The following is a 16,248-nucleotide window of genomic DNA, read 5'->3' as shown; positions in this document are numbered from 1 at the left end:
TTTGTCTTTATCTCTAAGGTGTGTCTCTTGTAGGCAGCATATAGATGGGTTGTGTTTTCTTATCCAATCTGCAACTCTCCGTCTCTTGATTGGTGCATTTAATCCATTAACATTCAGGGTAATTATTGATAAGTTTGAATTTGTTGTTGTCATTTTGTTATGTGTTTTATCATGGTGTTCCTGGTTTCTTTGTTCCATATTATTTTCTGTGCTGAGCTCATTGTGTTTATGAATCGTGTTGTCATTTCCTTTGTTGCTGTTGTTTTAGTATATGATGAATATTTGTGCTTGTCCTCTTTTTTATTGTGATGTGAAAGTTTATCATTTTTCTTTGAGGTTACCCTATGATTTATAATTTTATCCACAAATTTAGAACAGTCCATGATTTTTAGGAATTTGAGTTCTGGTCTGTATTTGCTCCTGTATTAATAGGATACATCTGTTTTGTTCCTGATCAGAAAAGTCAATAGTGGTATGCGGACACCATGTAGTTCTTCTGGTGTCAGGGTAGATGAGGTCGAGGTTCACCTAGACTACTCTGCAGGGTTTCCAATGGCTGATTTTTCAGTAGATTGCCAGGCCTTTCTCTAGAGGCACTGTGCATGGACTTGAGCCATCCACCTTTCAGCTGGAAGTTGAGTGCATTGCACTTGGCACTACCCAGACCTCCTCAGGTTCGCTAATCATCACTTACTTCAACAGCTGTTTGTACACCACCTGCTCTGAGCTGAGTGTGGTGCCAGGTGCTGGAGATGCCCAGCTGAATAAGAAAGACATGGTAACCATTCTCATGGGAGACTTAGACACAAATGTGCGCAGGAACTTCCATCACAGGAAAGCCTGTGAAGAACAAGCAAGACTCAAGTGGAGCCTCAAAGGAGCGACAGGCACTTGCCAATTTCTTTGCTTTGCTTTGAAATGAAACCCACCCCAGGACCACCCTTGGTCCTTGCTCTTTTGCTCTGGCCACTCCATGTCCAGAGGTTTATTCTCTTAGAGTGGTATTGATTCTGTGTTGCTTTGATAGCAGGGTCTCCAGTCCTAGAGTAAGGTGCTGCCTGTTGTTGTCAGGTGCTGCTGAGTCAGCTCCAACTCATAGCGACCCTGCATTCAACAGAGTGAAACACTGCCCAGGCCTGCACCATGGCCACAATCCTTGCTATGCTAGGAAGACAGAAATAGAGTCCATTTGGCAGAGGAGGGAGGGAAGAGAGACATAGCTGGTTCATGGCAGACAGTTTAATTTTTAGGCTCTTTTTAAGTCCTAGACAGCTCTTCTCCTGGTGACAGATGCAGTTGTTCAGCCACAGCGGGGCCTTTTCCAGGTGTCAGCACGTCCTGAAGTTGTCTTCATCATCACTCTGCAGCGTACCTTTCTGTCAAATGCCGGAAATTAAGGCGCTCTTGGCCCGTTGTTTCATCAGATGTGGAGGAACCCCAATGACAAGCTCTTCCCTGCCTGCCCCTAACATCTGGCAGCTCTTTGATCTCTTTCAGCTGTTAAAGTTCTTGACACACTCTGGCCCTTCCCCCTTCAGACACTTGGTTTTGGTTTTCTGGAAGCATCCCAGACACCAGAGGGCCTTGCATTAGCATCGGGGGAGGCCCCGCTTTCTAAGTGTCCCAGCATTTTTGTGCTGGTGTCACTGGCAGATGCCAGGGCAGGGCCTCTGTGGGAGGTGCTGGTTGTTTAGGGTATGGGGAAGGTGTCTGGGAAATTAAGCCCTTCCCTGGCCCTAGCCTCTTCCTTGTACTGCAAGGTGCCTGCTGTGCAGACCTAAGGCACAGGTGGTCCTGAACTTGCAATGTTTTATCCTCCTTTATTGGTGGGAGGGTCCTGGTGCCCATACTGGTATAGCCGGGTCATTTGGTAACAGTTTCCCCTGGGAAATAATGAAATGGTAGCCCATGGCTAGCATGTATTGGGTACTAACTCTCTGGGTGCTCTGTGGGTGTGCTCTGATATGGACTGCCTGGGTTCAAATCCCAGCTTTTCCACTTAAAACCACTGCCATCGAGTGGATTCTGACCTATAGTGACTCCCATAGGGTTTCCAAGGCTGTTAATCTTTATGGAAGTAGATCGCCTTATCTTCCTTCTGCAGAGCAGCTATTGGGTTTGAACCATTGACCTTCTGGTTAGCAGCCAAATGTCTTACCTACTATGCCATCAGAGCTCCTTTCCCCACTTACTAGCTATGAGACATCACTTAACTTCTCAGTGCCTCAGTTTCCTTATCTGTAAAAGGGTGGCTTTAACATTTCCCCCCCTAAGGTGTGGAGAGCATCAGATGGGGTGATGGGCATAGAACCATTTGCTTAGTGTGTACATGGTAAGCATTTGATAACTGCTAGGGGATTCAGATCCCAGCAGCAGTGCTTTGCTGTGGGTATTATTACTATTGTACCCATTGTATAGATGAGGAAACTGAGGCTTAGAGGTGAAGAGGGCAACTGGCTTCCTCAAGTTCACAGAGCAGATAAGCATCAGAGCTGGGGCTTGAACCCAGCTCTTCTTAATCTGAGTCTTTTCCACATACTTTACTCTGGAGAGGTCTGACTTCCCAGTGGATTAAGCATCATGCAAAACTAGCCACATAAAACCCACACCCACTGCTGTTGAGTTGATTCTGACTCATAGCAACCATATAGGACAGAGCAGAATTGCCCCATGGGGTTTCCAAGGCTGTAAATCCTTACAGAAGCAGACTGCCTCATCTTTCTCCCATGGAGCAGCTGGTGGGTTCAAACCACCAACATTCTGGTTAGCAGCTGAATACGTTAACCACTGCACCACCAGGGCTCCTTCCCAGATCTCACTTAATAATATTTGTAATGTATATGTAATATGTAAAATATATGTTAGTTTTATTACATAAAATTATAATTATGTATATAATCTCATTATGTGGGTGCTTTGTAGTCCCATCAATTAGTAATTTACAAAATGCTGATGAAGATGACCTTTCTCAGCTTCAGTTTCCCTGTCAGTAAAATGAGGCTGGTAGGCTACAGTGGTCACTCAGATTCAGGACTCTAGACCAGGCAGCAGGGCAGCCCAGCTTGGGCAAGTCCCGGCCCATGGTGTGCCCCGTGTGGTTCATGGCAAGTCCCGGCCCATGGTGTGCCCCGTGTGGTTCATGGCAAGTCCCGGCTCACTGTGGGCCCCATGTGGTTTATGTACCTCCCTGAGGTTGTTTTCTTATCTGTACAATGGGGGTAAGGTGTTTACCAACAGAAAATTAAACGAATGTGAGGAAAGCCCCTTAACACATAGTAGGTGCTTGCTCCATGATAGTTGTCACTAACATTTGTATGACTTAACTGTGTTGCAAGGAGCTCTGGTGGCACAATGGTTAAGCACTCGGCTGCTGACCAGAAGGTTAGTGGTTTAAACCCACCAGCTGTTCCTGGGGAGAAAGATGTGGCAGTCTGCTTCTGTAAAGATTACAGCCTTGGAAAGCGTATGGGGCAGGTCCACTCTGTCCTCTCAGATGACCATGGATCAGCGTCACCTCCACAGCAGTGGGTATCTGTGCCATTGGATAAGAGTCTGTGCCTTCCACTTCTAGTCTGGAAAGGGATCACTCTATTTCATCTAAAGATTCCTTTTTCTGAGGTGAGAACTGCTAAAACTTTGTGCTTAAAAATGCAGACTTTGATTTAAACAATCTGGGTGACAATCGCTGCTTACCACTTATTAGCTGTGTGACCCTTCAACAGGTCACCTCCCCTCTCTGTTCCTTAGCTTCCTAGTCATTAATAAGTGTCATGGTAGGTGGTCATGTAACAGCTCCTTCACCTTTGTTTTTAAGGTGGACTTGTTAGTGGGGTCACTGCAGGGTTATTCTCTATTTAGGGAGTGCCTACTATTTACTGGGAACTGAGCTGATTTCTTGTGTCTGGGGACTTGTGGCCAATCTATGAATGGTGCTTAAATTGAGAGGAACAAGGGAATGAGTTGGTAGGCATGGCGTTTGGATTGGGAGGAACAAGGAATTCTGCTTTGTCCAGAACTTTGGCCTTCAGTGAGCAGCCACTTCCATCATCCCTCTGTAAACACTGCACATTTGAGTTAAGCTGGGCATCAGCGTTTCTAATCACCAGAGTCGGGATCATTTGAGATGCTCATTAAAAAATGTAGATTCGCAGACCTGTCATATCAGCCTCTTCAAGGGAATCAGTATCTTAACAAGTGCTGCAATTACTCAGGTGTGAGAGCCACAGAGTTACCAGACCTGTTACTCACCAGGGACTGTGGCATGTCATGTGGCCTGTAGGGGAAATTCTTCCCTCCTCTGCTTCAGCTCTGAGTCTCCCCTCATACAGCTGCCCTAGGACCTGTGCCCTCCATGAGGACAAGACTTGCTACTTGACTTTTAAACAGTCTGAGTAATTCAGGGCCATGCCTGAAAAGGAGGATCATCAAACTAGTTGCCACCACATGTGGTCAGAAAGAATAGTGGCAGTAAGAAGAAAAGGGTCTTTCTGTACCTCTGAAGACAGTCCCCAGAGAGGAATCCGCAGGGTCCTTTGAGCTCTGGCAGTCTGGTTGGGTAGAGTATCTCAAATTATTTTGAAAGACCATACTTATTTGGACTGATTCAGGTTTTATAGACCAAAAGCATGCAAGTATTTTCTGTTGTTGTTAGGTGCCATTGAATTGACTCATGGTGACCCTGTGTGAAACAGAACAAAACACTGCCTGGTCCCGCACCATCCTTGCAGTCCCTGCTGTACTTGCCATTGTTGAGTCACTGTGTCAGGCCGTCTCCTTGAGGGTCCTCCTTTTTTATTCACTGACCTTCTACCAAGCATGGTGTCCTTCTCCAAGGGCTGGTCCCTCCTGATCACATGTCCAAAATGCATAGCACGAAGTCTCTGCATTCTTCCTTCCAAGGAACATTCTAACAATGCTTCTTCCAAGGCAGATTTATTCATTCTCTGGTAGCCCACAGTGTCTTCAGAATTCTACACCAACACCATAATTCAAAGGCACCAATTCTTTGGTCCTCCTTATTCACTGTCCAGCTTTTGTATGCATATGAGACTATTGAAAATACCATGGTTTAGGTCAGGTGCATCTTAGTCCTTAAAAACAAGGGGAAAAAAAAAAAAAAACTCCTCTAGCCCTGCCTTAGTAACTCTTAGTAAGTATGTGGAGTCCTATTAGGAATTCCCTCTCCAAAAGGTGATACTACGGTGGAGCACCAATGAAGATTTCCTAAAGTGCGAATGGTTTTGGCCAGTAGTAGTTCCTCTCCCAAGCTGCCAGGTCACTTGTGAATTTGTGAGCTATTCTATCATTTCCGATACTGTTACTCTGAGAAGTTATAATTAGAAGAAAGTAACATAAATACTTTTCTATATTTTAGCTTTTAGAATGTTTAAAGTCACTCACTAATTAGGGAATAATGACCAGATACAGGAGGCAGAAGGCCTGGGCTCTAAGTCCTGGTCTTGCTACTCGTCAGTCTCCAGCTGTGTGTCCCTGTGCACATCATTTGTTCCCCGAGTCTGAGAAAATAGTCACAGAGCCATTGTGAGGATTTAAGAGGCTCTTGTATTTGTTGGAAGGAGCTCTGGTGGTGCAGTGGTGAAAGCCTTTGTCTAACCAAAAGGTCAGCAGTTCAAACCACCAGCTACTCTGCTGGAGAAGGACGAGGCAGTCAGCTTCCATACAGATTTACAGACTTGGAAACCCTTTGGGGCAGTTCTGCTCAGCCCTGTGGGGCTCTGTGAGTCGGAATAAACTTGATGGCAGGAAGTTTGTTTTCTTTGGTTTTTGTCCCTGGCACAGTTCCTCCCTCCTGGTAGGTTTTGTGTCTGTTGGTGCATCTGTGTTCTACCAGCGTGTGCTTCTAGGAGGGAAGAGGAGACACTTGCCGCAGAAGAAGGATTAAGTCTGCCTTGCAGAAGTGAATATTCCACAAAAGAACCCTGGATGGGAATGAACTGATGGAGTCCAACAAGCCCCACATGCTCTCGTGTTGCCAGAGAGATGGGACCGGAAGACCATGGGGTCCTCCACCCTCTGACAGGGCAGGATGTGGGGGGCGTTCCAGGCAGCGATGAGTCACCCTAATTACAGTCTATTCTTGCCTGTTTAAAAAGCCACCACTTTCAACATGGATCCCAGCAATTACCAATCAATTATAACCCACAAGCAGACCTTTAGTTTTTCAAGTCTGAGTAGTCTTTAGTATAGATATAAATCACCCCCTTTTGCCTGAGGTCGGCGGTTCAGGGAGATAATTCAACCGGTGGATCTAAATGGAGCTAGTTGGAAGTAACAGTCAGTTGGGCCTTCTCACAGCAAACTGATGTCCTCATGAGGGATTATTTGTTATCTCTTCCAGGCAATTTCTTTCCTCACGCCCCTGGCTGTTATTTGTGTGGTGAAAATTATCCGGCGAACAGACAAGACTGAAATTAAGGAAGCCTTCCTGGGTAGAGTATTCACAGTTCCTGCTTTAGGGGATGGGCCGACTTGCAGTAGCTCATCAGATTAAAACAAAACAAAACAAAAAACTCATTTGCACCCAACTGACTTTTCTCTTGGTTGGATTGAGCTTGGGAGAAGCAAGGATAGATGAACTGAGCTCAAAGAAAGGTTAATTTGCTTACAATGGGATTTCAGTGGGCTTCACTATCACTGTCCATGGTGCTGAAAGTCCACTGAGGCGCACAGATCAGTGACGGTGCTGCGCTAGCACAGTGAGCAGGGTAGCTCTTGGTACCAAGACAGAGTGAATCTGAAACTTGGTTACCACCAGAGTTGCGACTAAGAGTCTCATGGTGGGTGCTCAGAAATTAACCTCCTTGGCAAATCAACATTGACTAGAGGCAAACAAGGGCAAAGAAACTGAAAACAAGCCCCATATTTCATCTTTGGTCTGGGGAAACTGTATCAGTTAAGGAATGGATGTTGCATAAAGAGTGGTGTGATCTTTGTCACTGATTATAACACCGTTGTTACCACTTCTCCCTCAGCTAAGCCATATTTGCATGGGACAAGAGTTTAACATTTTTAGGATTGAATCAACTTTTTTCATCTGCACATTAATCAGATGGTGAGGAGATGGCCTTATTAAGAGACAGCTAGTACTATGCTCGTGTAACAACCAAAATAAACTAGCCTGTAGCTCGGTTTTCAGCTTCTTGATAACAAGGAAAATGGAATTCTGTTTATTTCTTTGGCACACCACGTAGAAGTGACCTAAATCCACACTGCACTGTGACTTTGTGACTTTAGTGTATTGCTTGGCTTTCCCTTTAAGTGAAGATGTGCAATCTGGAAGAATGAGGTTCCTCACTAAAGGACGTGTGTGTTCATTAGTGGACAAAATGAAAATGTACAAAGTGTGAACCTCCCATTTCTTGGTAAAGGGGCAAGGGGTAAGGGTTGCAGCTAGGGCATGTGAAATAGCTGAGGGGCTTCCACTCAGAGGCTGCACAGAGAACACTTCTTACATAACCAAGTTTTAGTCAAGCTCTGCTAGTTGCGAAGAACAGAATCTTTCTCAAATTAATGCAAATAAATTAGGAGTTTAATTACGGGGCTATAAGAGGGAGTCTCACAGACATCCAAGAAAAGGGAAATATAGTACAGAGGCACTGTGTGGGGGCCAGGCTGCATGGTGGGGTGTGGGGCCATCAGGAGTGGAGACTCTTTCCTCAGCACAAGTCAACCTCCTCTGTAGTATCTCTTCTCTGTTCTCCTTGTACCACCTTCCTCATTCTCCCACCTGAGCATCCTTCCTGTGGCCCCATACCTGCGCCCTCATACCTGTGGCCCCTTACCTGTGGGAGGCTTGGGTTTGCAGCACTGATGGCTGCTTCTGCCCCAAATCCATGTGACTGCTTGGCTCCCATGCCCACCACAACCTCACTCGGTCCAGACTTCCCAGATAGACTCTTGCTTGGCTCATTTCTCAGTCAGGGCACAAAGTCATATGTCTCAGTGCAGTCTGTAGATGCCCTCCTGCAGGCCGGGTGTGTTCCCTGGGCTGATCATCTGTGGTGTGGGGGCTTTATGGATACACAAGCTGGGGTGGCAGAGAGGTCAGCTTCTCCAAGAAGGGAGCAGATGAGGCCACGTGGCCTGAGCAGCCAGGCTGCATTTGGGTATGTATCACTGAGGTCCCCAAAACGTCTTGCTGGTAGCCATCTCAGTTGTCCTGGAAGTCCCTTTTCTTCACTGGTGATCCTAGCTGCTCCCCTGGCACCAAGTCCCCAGATTGCAATGGTGGGTGAGAACCATCCTTCATGGTTAGGGTGATAACTTACTGCTGGTCCTTGGAGTTGGTGGTTTTATAGCAATAAGTGGCTCACTGTCCCTTTCTCTGGACTTTGAATCTCCACTAAATCTCCCTTAGGGTGACATTTCCGAATGGAATACCATACTCTGTCTCCTATGTGTTATTAACAGGAGGCAGAATGAGGGGATGTTGTTTTCCTAAATAACTGAGGGCCTGTCCTGTAAAAATGATGAAGAGTCTTGTTGAGGTTTTTTTTCTTTAATCACTATTTCTAGAAAGTCTTGGAAGGGAGGGAGGTGGAACAATCTTTAAAAACCAAGGACAGAAAACTGGGTGTAGTTTTTCCAGTGCTATCTGGTACCTAGGAAGCTCTGGTAGCATAGTGCCTAAGGCACTTGACTGCTAACCAGGAGGCTGGCGGTTCAAACCCACCAGCCACTCTTCGGAAGGAAGATGGGGCAATCTACTTCTGTGGTGATACTGCCTCGGAAACCCAAGGAGGGGTCGCTGTGAGTCGGGTTCGACTCGACGGCATATAACAACAACAACAACAACAGGAAGTTTTCAGTGAAGGGGATGTTCTCAGATGCCTTCTTTACTCAGGCATCTCGAGCAGACTTTAAGGCTTCCAAACCTGCATCCCAGAGGCTCCCATCTCTGCACATCCCCAGTGCTAGGCCACCTTGGGGTATTAGATAGACGTGTGGCCAAGGCAGTATCTAGCTCTTAGGGAGTTTGGCTGCAGACCAGCCAGGCCTTTGTAACAGACAGCTGCTGTGGACAGGCCACAGTGCTGCATTTCCCAACAACAGGAATAATGACACAAAGCCCTCTAATCGCCTGGAATGCTTATCACCAGTGTGCCCTCAGTGCACGCCATTGCAGGCCGGCTCCATATTCTTATTGAGTTTCTTTGTGAGACAGTCTGCCTCATCTTTCTGATTCTTCTCCAAGCCTGCAGGGCTGTAGGATGCTGTAAACATTCCCCTTAGGAATCAGGCCCATGGGGCTATGTTCATCAGCAAGCGCTCCTGATGGAGGCCTTCTGTGTCCCAGCTTGTCCAGCCCCCCTGCATCCGGTCTCAGTCCAGCCTTCTCTCTGTCAGTGACTGGCCCCTGCATTGACCCTCTGGGGGTTGTGCTAGTCAGATGAGCATGTTATCAGTTCACTTACTTCCAGAATGCCAGGATGCACTGTGTCCCTCAAGCTTTTGGATCCAAGAGTAAAGTTACCAGCTCTTGATGGACACATTGTATGCACATGTTTTCTGGATCAGGTATCTGAACCTTTTCTGAGGAGCCACTCTGTGCTATGCAGTATGTCAACCAGGTTTCTGGTAGAGAAGTTTGTTGTGTCATGGATCGATGTTACTGTCTGTGAAGTCCACCAAGATTAATGGCAGGTGATGGAAGCTTAGGTAGTGATGCTTGTTCCCAGAGCCCTGATCTGTGCTGAGGCTGAGGACCAGGAGAAGAGTGGACCCAGCCCTGCCAGAAAGACACGACAGGAGACCTGCTGGACTAGCCCTCATGGAGAAGAGCAGTCATTCAGGGCCATGCCACCACCCGATTATTGTTATGACACCCTAGCCTGGCCCTTGGGGACAATACAGAGAAGACAGCTTAGGGATTATCCCTCCTCTCTGTAAAGGAGATCTCTCAACAGTGCCCTCTGCTTGAGGAGAGGAGGGAGCTGGCATCGTAGGAAGGAAGGGTCTGTGTGTCCAGAATGTCCTCACGGGTCTTTCTGAGCCACGCCCCCTATGCTTGGTTTTGATTTGTCACCTCAGTGGTGTGCTCGGTGTCCTCATGCTGCTGTATCATACTCAGCCCACACCCTGTGGCCCATCACTCCTTTGTGGCCACTCTCTGATGAGGCCACTTGCTCCCCACCCCACACTTAGATGATTAGTTTCCCTCTGACAAAGGTATTCATAGGATCTTGCCTCCCCCTCCATCCTCTCTGACTTGTTATAAGGAGGCAGGTTTTTGTTCTCCTTTCTGTGGCCCCAGGTATGTATGCCTTAATGACTGTGTTGGCCATTCCATGGTCATTTCTGCTTGTAGAACAACATACTTGTCTCCCTTGATGGCCTTGAAGTATTCTAGGCACCTCCTTCCCCAAAACGCCCCTCCACTGCTGTGTTCATACATAAATCTCAGTGAGCGTTAAACGGTTAATATTTGCCTGAGGGAGAGCTGGTAGCTCACAAGCTTTATTCCTTAGCAGAGTCATGGATGGGACAGCAGGAGGTTTATCTTGCTGTGAAAGGCACTTGACCTTCCATCACAATGATGGTAATGGGTCTGCCTTTGTGCACTCTTGATAAACCACAAAAGAGGTGCATGAGGTATTTGCAGGGCAAACTCTGGGTCTAGCAAAGTCCTTCTAAACTGCTTGGTGAAAGTCCCTCTACTATATATTTGAAAATAATAAATCCCAGAAGCGCCTGCTGTTTTAAGTGACGGAAAGACAGCAAACCTTCTGAAAACCCAGTGAGGCTTTTGGACTCTTAGCTTCTCAGAAACAGAGATTTGAATGATGATGAGTGGCAGCTGTCGGTGGGTGATGGCGCAGCTGCGAGGTAATGTCAGAGTGTGCACCCCATTCTGCTGTGGGACACCAGCAGTGGCTCTGGTGGGAATGATGTCTGAGAAGGTTGCCAGGAGGAAATAAAAAAGTTATGCTTCTTGCTACCAGTAAAAGAAACTACACCTGCTGCATCATTAAATCTGCTCTTTTCAGGCCAGAACATGATGAATGGGCTTCTCTTGACGTTGAACATTTCAGTCAGGGAGGAGAGATAAATTCCATGTCACAGGGGCCAGGAATTTTATGAGTCACTCTCCAAAGTCCTGTCCTAATTCTGTTTTGCCCTAGCAACCCAGACTTCCTTGAGTTTTTCCAAGTATTGGGTTGGATTTCTGAGGTCATAAATTGAACAGTGCTGTAATGTGTCACAGTGGTAATGATAATGATGATGATTATGAGGGTGATTTTGATTTAAGAGTCAGCTGGTTATTTTTCTGTCTGTCGGTTTTGTTTTCCAGCGGTGTCCTTGGCTCTTGCTTTGAATGGAGTCTGCACAAACACTATTAAATTAATAGTGGGAAGGTAAGTTCCAGAAAGAAGCAAATGGTGACTTAGAAGCAGAAGGTCATCTGTGTGGGAACCTTGCATAGTGACCAATTGCTTAGGCTCTGGCCACAGGACACCAGTGGGGGAGATTTGAACATTTATGGTTTCCCTTCAGCTGTTGTCCTTCTGGGCTTTATGACTTCAGCACAGATCTTCCCTCTCCTTTGAATTAGGAACTCACTGTTCTGGAAAGCAGGAGATTAATCGTCAGGAAGCATCCACGGACAGACCTCTTGTGGGCCATTTGGTCACCTGGTGTTACCAAACATTGGTGTTACCAGGCCCATCTACTGCTGCCTAGGACCCCACTTGTCAGTTTTGACCTCTAAGAGATAAGTAAGATTACGTATTTCTTGTTCTCCTGGAATAAGAAGTACAGATTGGCATTTGAACTTCAGCTTATGACATGTATTTCTTACTCTGCTGGGAAATGGTTTCTCCTCTCCATTCATCTCGCCTCCTCCCCCGGCTGCCTGGTAGTGAATCAATCTCTGCAGAGATTAGCAAGCAAAAGACCTCAATTCCAGACTGAGTTGGGCCTGGCTAGTGGTTCCCTCAGACAGGTTAGGTTCCCTCTTGGAAGCTCAGTATTTATTGAGGATCTACCTAGTGCAGGACACTGGCCAGGCACCCGGGGCAGGTGGTGGGGGGTGGAGTGAAAGATGGACAAAAATTGAGGAACACATAACCCATTCATGCAGAGTCCCTCCAACTGGCTGTGCTTAAGAGTTACCATCAGGCCCTGAGAAAATGCTGATTCTCAGGCCTGGGCCCTGCGAGGTTCTGGTGCAGTAGATGGACAACCATATGTGGAGATACACTGTGCAAATAGGAGAGACAGGACACAAGGGTTTCTGGTAGATTAACAAGGGCCCTACCTAGATTCCCGAGCTGGGAGGACCAGTGACAAGGTGTGGGGTCTTCCCATTATCAGCCAAGCCCGTCCATGGTAGGCATTCTGCACAAGTTTTTTTTTTTTTTTTTTAAATCAGTGTGATCTGATAGGCCCTTACACCTCTACTTGAGAATCCTCACTTGGGTGAGACATTGAAACAAGGGGTGAAGTGTGTGGGTACCAGCATCTGATTACTGGCTCAGAACCTGCCTTTGCTACTGACTGACTGTCTGTGACCTTGAGCAGGAACATTGTCTTTCTAAGCCCTCCTTTTCTAACCTGTAAAAGGAAGAGAGTGCCAGGGTCTACAAGAAACAAACACTATAATGGAGGTGAATTGCTCAGCACTGGGCCTGGTACCTACTGCTAACCCAGGTTGGCTGTGATCGCTGTGGAACTTCAAGGCCAGCTTCTACCCCACTTCCTCTGGAGGTCCTTCCCATGACCTGGACCACAGGGGCCAACCTGTAAGACCGGGTTCTGAGCTTGCACATCCCCTTCAAGAGGTTAAGTGAGATCTGCTGTCTGGCCACCCAAATTCAGGGCATAGGGACATGAGGAAGCTGAAGTCTTGGATCTTAGGAGCACCTCCTAAATAGCTGGAGCGTCGGCTGGGCCAGGAACTACCATTTCCTCTGCAGCCCTGTGCTTAGGTGCCCCCCGTAAGGCATCTCATTTAATCGTTGGGACCTTACCTTTGGATAGATGTTGATTGCCCCCTTTTACAGACGTGGAGACTTGGGAGAGTGACCTTCCCAAAGTCACAGACTAGTAAGTGGCAGAGCTGGAATGCCAACTCAGACATTTCTAACCTTGAAGCCTGAGCTTTCCCCAAGGCCACTGCATCTAGAGTATTCCATGGGGGGAACCCCTCTTTTGCTAGCATAGGGGGCTTGAAGAAGTGGCTGGGGGTAATGGGGAGTGGTGGGCAGCTTGGGCTTCATTGCGACGGCAGCGTTTTATAGTGAAAATGTCCATGGTGTCTTTTGTAGACCTCGCCCCGATTTCTTTTACCGCTGCTTTCCAGATGGAGTGATGAACTCGGAAATGCACTGCACAGGTGACCCTGACCTGGTGTCCGAGGGCCGCAAAAGCTTCCCCAGCATCCATTCCTCCTGTAAGTTCAGTGGCTGGGACGCTTGTCAGCGCCCTGGGCCATGCTGCCTGATGGCGTTCTTTGGGAGTTTAGGTGGAGAAAAGTATTGGTATGTGAAGGCTGAGCATAGTTCATTTATCTTCACTGTAGAGTGATTGGCTTCAAGATAAGATATTTGACAGGTGGGAATGAGCCTGGCGAGGAGGCTCTGGAGTTTACAGAACATTGTACGTGTTGCTTTCATGCCTCAGCAGGGTGGAGTGTGGAGCTTCACCCCTTAGCATGAAATTGGGGAACTTGAACAATTCAAGGCAATTTGCTCAAGGGAATTTCCCAGGTTCCCTGGGACCAGATGTGTTTTTCAATTCAGTGTTGGCTCAAGTTTACTCCATGAATTAAGGTATTGTCTCATAAATACTCCTCTCGATATATAGTTTGATTCTAGACATGTGAGTTGGCGCTAGCCTTAAAGCAAAGACTGAATGGTATGAATCAGGAGTGGTGTGGTATAGAGAAAAGAACATAGGTCTTAGAGTGTTACAAACATGGGTTCAAGTCCTGACTCTGCCACCTATTAGCTCTGTGGCTTTACCTCTCTGTATGTCAGTTCCTCCTGTGTAAAATGGAGGACTAAGGTGTGCCTGACCCAAGCCATGGTATTTTCAGTCACCTCCTATGAAAGCAAAAGCAGGACAATGAATAAGGAAGACTGAGGAAGAATTGATGCCTTTGAATTATGGTGTTGGTGAGGAATACTGAATATACCATGCCAGGAGAACAAATCTGTCTTAGAAGTATAGCCAGAAAGCTCTTTAGAAGGGAGGACGGTGAGATTCTTTCTTATGTACTTTGGACATGTTTTCGGGAAGGACCAGTCCCTGGAGAAGACATCATGCTCGGTAAAATAGAGGGTCAGTGAAAAAGGGGAAGACCTCAACGAGATGGATTGACACAGTGGCTGCAACAGTGGGCTCAGATGTAGCAATGATTGTTAGAATGGTGCAGGACCAGGCATTGTTTTCCTTCTGTTGTATATAGGGTTGCTGTGAGTCAGGACTAACTTCATGGCACCTAACAACCACAACAAAAAGGAAATACTTGTACCTCTAGCGTGGTCTTGGAGTGGTGATTAAAATAAATGATGATCGTCACTAACACTTCTGGAGCATCCACCGTGCCAGAATGTTTCAGTGCAGTATCCTATTCAGTCGTCGGTACACATAAAGCGCTCTTGACGTCTGAGTGCTACCTGATAGACTTTAAATAAACAGGAGTTATGCATATTGTTATTTATTAACAGAGAAGAAGAATAAACAGGAGTTATGCATATTGTTATTTATTAACAGAGAAGAATATTCCAGAATATTCTACTTCTTATCTTCATTCAATCCATAGATGTTTGTTGAGTCACTTAGGTGCCAGGCATTCTGCCAGGTGTTAGAAACATGAAGATAAACAGCTCGAGCTCTGGGGAGCCCACAGCACATCGCAGAATGAATACCCAGGTTGGCTGTTCTTGGGATACTTGCAGAAGAACCATGACTAGAGGCTTGGGAGAGGTCAAGCTGCCCGCGTGGTCCTTTTTCCTTGATGTCCCACAAATTATTAGTGACTATTGGCAAGCCTGTTGTCTCAATATATTTTTTAAAAATAAATGCCTATGGTGCACCTTCATAGTGACCGGATCAGGAATAACTAGGTGCTCTTTCCTGGGAGTGGCTGTTGGATATGTTGCTCAGGGCCACTGGGGACAAGGGCCTGTCACCTACAAGATGTTGGGGTGCAGGTACTCTAAATGCACCACTGTTCACCCACACAGCAGTCCTACGATGTGCAGGCTGTTCCCATTTTCACATGAGGACACTGAGGCTGCACCAGACTCAGGAGCTTGTCCAAGGACACTTAGGTCATCTTCATGCCGGCTTTGACACAACCGTGTCTCAGGGCTTTTGATGATTAAATGCAATGAAGTCTTCAGAGGCCAGTTGACTTAAATAAATGACTCACGTTCTCCTCTGGTTTGTTGGAGATGTAGATGGACCCTTGAATGTTTAGTGAGAAGGATTTGGCTTCAGAGTTGTGAGGGCGTCTGAGAGGAAGCAGGTTACTGTCTGCGCTGCTTTAAAATGCTTTTGAGACTAAATGGGGCAAGGAGCTTGGCAACACATGAAGGTGTTGTGTTCAAGATTCTTCTGGGAGCTTCGTCACTCCAGGTACTTAAGACAGAACATCCACTTGGAGTTGCTTTTTTCTCTCTGAAGTCATGTTTTCAGTGAGTTGTCTTTCCTGCAGGAGGTAGAGGTTCCTGGCTGGAGGAATTATTGCCATATTGAGTTACCGTTGCCTATTATTAGGGATCCACACACTGACAATGTTTACAGGTACCTGGAGTTGTATCCATCTAGGATATGCTCCCATCGGCTCTCCTCCTATCTCCTCTTAGGGTCAGTCAAGGTCTCAGTTTTTTAGTGTGTGTTCAAAACTTGATCCTGAGTTTTAAGAGGCTTCAAAAACTAAAAGCTAGAAATTACACCCTACAGGAAACCCTTATTGGGGCCTGGTCACAATGGTTAAGTGCTTGATTGCTAACCAAAAGGTGGGTGATTTGAACCCACAAGCTTCTTAGTGAATAAAGGTGTGGCAATCAGCTTCTGTAAAGATTTACAACTTTGGAAACCCTACAGGGCAGTTCTGTAGGGTCACTAAAAATTAGAATTAACTCGACAGCAATGGGTTTATTTGTATATAATAATAATAATAATAATTATTATTATTATTATTTGAAAACCTTGATCCTGGCCTTTAGAATGGTTGACGGAGGGCTATAGCACAATTTAGTATCTACTGTTACATTTGAT

General features: G+C 46.4%; 1 protein-coding gene across 1 annotated transcript in view; it reads left to right on the top strand.

The window, feature by feature from the left end:
- Positions 1-16,248, top strand: part of PLPP4 (phospholipid phosphatase 4) — a 145,780-nt gene that overhangs the window by 75,055 nt on the left and 54,477 nt on the right. Inside the window, exons 4-6 of the mRNA XM_007936831.2 lie at positions 6,359-6,449; positions 11,312-11,375; positions 13,287-13,411. Of these exons, the coding sequence (XP_007935022.2) occupies positions 6,359-6,449; positions 11,312-11,375; positions 13,287-13,411 (280 nt within the window). The remainder of the gene's footprint in view (positions 1-6,358; positions 6,450-11,311; positions 11,376-13,286; positions 13,412-16,248) is intronic.

The sequence above is a fragment of the Orycteropus afer genome, unplaced genomic scaffold (genome assembly GCF_000298275.1).
Source record: "Orycteropus afer afer isolate SDZICR_OR568_19922 unplaced genomic scaffold, OryAfe1.0 scaffold00038, whole genome shotgun sequence".
Taxonomy (NCBI): Eukaryota; Metazoa; Chordata; class Mammalia; order Tubulidentata; family Orycteropodidae; genus Orycteropus; species Orycteropus afer.
This window is presented reverse-complemented; position numbering and strand designations above follow the sequence as displayed.